This window comes from Miscanthus floridulus, chromosome 4 (genome assembly GCF_019320115.1).
Source record: "Miscanthus floridulus cultivar M001 chromosome 4, ASM1932011v1, whole genome shotgun sequence".
NCBI lineage: Eukaryota > Viridiplantae > Streptophyta > Magnoliopsida > Poales > Poaceae > Miscanthus > Miscanthus floridulus.
The window spans coordinates 4,485,793-4,486,931 of record NC_089583.1 but is presented as its reverse complement, the minus strand read 5'-3'; the positions used below and the strand labels follow the sequence as shown (position 1 = coordinate 4,486,931).

Genomic DNA, 1,139 nt, shown 5'->3' with positions numbered 1-1,139 from the left:
AGACAAGCGGCCTATATTCGATCTACTTGGAGAACTTGTCAATGGCGACGTACACATACTAAAAACCACCTGGTGTAGGCTTGAAAGGCCTGATCATGTCCAGTCCCCAGCATGCAAAAGGCCAAGAAGCTGGGATGGTCTACAATTCCTACACCGGTACGTGTATTTGCTTGGCGAAAAATTAACATCCTTCACAACGTTGAATGAGGTCTTCTGTGTTAGCGAAGGCCGTGGGCCAATAAAAACCACCTCAGAAAGCTTTGCCGACCAGGTTTCTATAGGCCACGTGATTGCCACTGGAACCAGAGTGGATTTGAAGGAGTAATTTCACTACATCTTGGGTGATGCATTTCTGCAGTATCCCTTCCTTGGCACTTTTCCTCATCAACTTCTCGTCTACCAGCACGTAATGCTTGCTGCGATAGATGAGGCATTCAATTTTGGTCTTGTCGGTGGGTACGTCGGCACTGGTGAGGTACTTGATGAATTGTTCCCTACAATCTATGGCCAGTGAAGGTACTGCAAGTACCAGCTGCTCGACGGGGAGAATTTCTTGAACTTCCTTCTCTTCCTTAATAGATGGCATAAAGAGGTCTTGAACAAAAACCTTAGGTGAAATCATGGCATGAGAAGAGCCTATCTTAGATAGGTGGTCGGCGAGCTGATTTTGGTCTCATACCACGTGGTGGTACTCGATACCGTAGAACTTTCCTTCGAGTTTCCTAATCTCGGCGTAGTATGCGTCCATCTTCTCACTAGAATAGGACCAATATTTGTTGACTTGGTTGATGACCAGCGTGGAGTCTCCGTATACCATGAGGCCTTTGACACCGAGCTCGATGGCTATACGAAGTCCGTGGAGACATGCTTCATATTCCGCGGTGTTGTTGGAAGCTAGGAAATGAATCCAGAGGACGTATCAGAGCTTGTCCTTAGTTGGAGTAATAAACAAAATGCCAGCACTAGTACCATTGATGTTGAGGGCGCCGTCAAAATACATTATCCAGTGCTCAGGGAAAGCAATAGGGATGGGCTCTTAGATCTCGGTCCACTCAGCGACGAAGTCAGCCAGTGCCTGTGACTTAATAGTCGGCCAGCTCCTGAACTCGATGGAATAAGTGCCAAGCTCAATTGCCCAC

The 1,139-nt window shown here is 47.2% G+C and overlaps 1 protein-coding gene across 1 annotated transcript; it reads right to left on the bottom strand.

Annotated features, from left to right (window-relative positions):
* Positions 1 to 250: 250 nt before the first annotated feature.
* On the bottom strand, positions 251 to 817 carry LOC136547931 (uncharacterized). Its single transcript, XM_066539612.1, has 2 exons — positions 680 to 817; positions 251 to 571 (listed from the first exon to the last, which is right to left on the bottom strand). The coding sequence occupies exons 1-2, from the start codon at positions 815 to 817 to the stop codon at positions 251 to 253; spliced, it is 459 nt and encodes a 152-aa protein (XP_066395709.1).
* Positions 818 to 1,139: the final 322 nt, after the last annotated feature.

Bases quoted from the DNA above. Each gene is read 5' to 3' on its own strand.
- LOC136547931 (XM_066539612.1), bottom strand. From the start codon at position 817: ATGGTATACGGAGACTCCACGCTGGTCATCAACCAAGTCAACAAATAT. The intron at 572-679 runs GTATGAGACCAA...CCATCTATTAAG, and splicing joins GTATCGAGTACCACCACGTG to GAAGAGAAGGAAGTTCAAGA.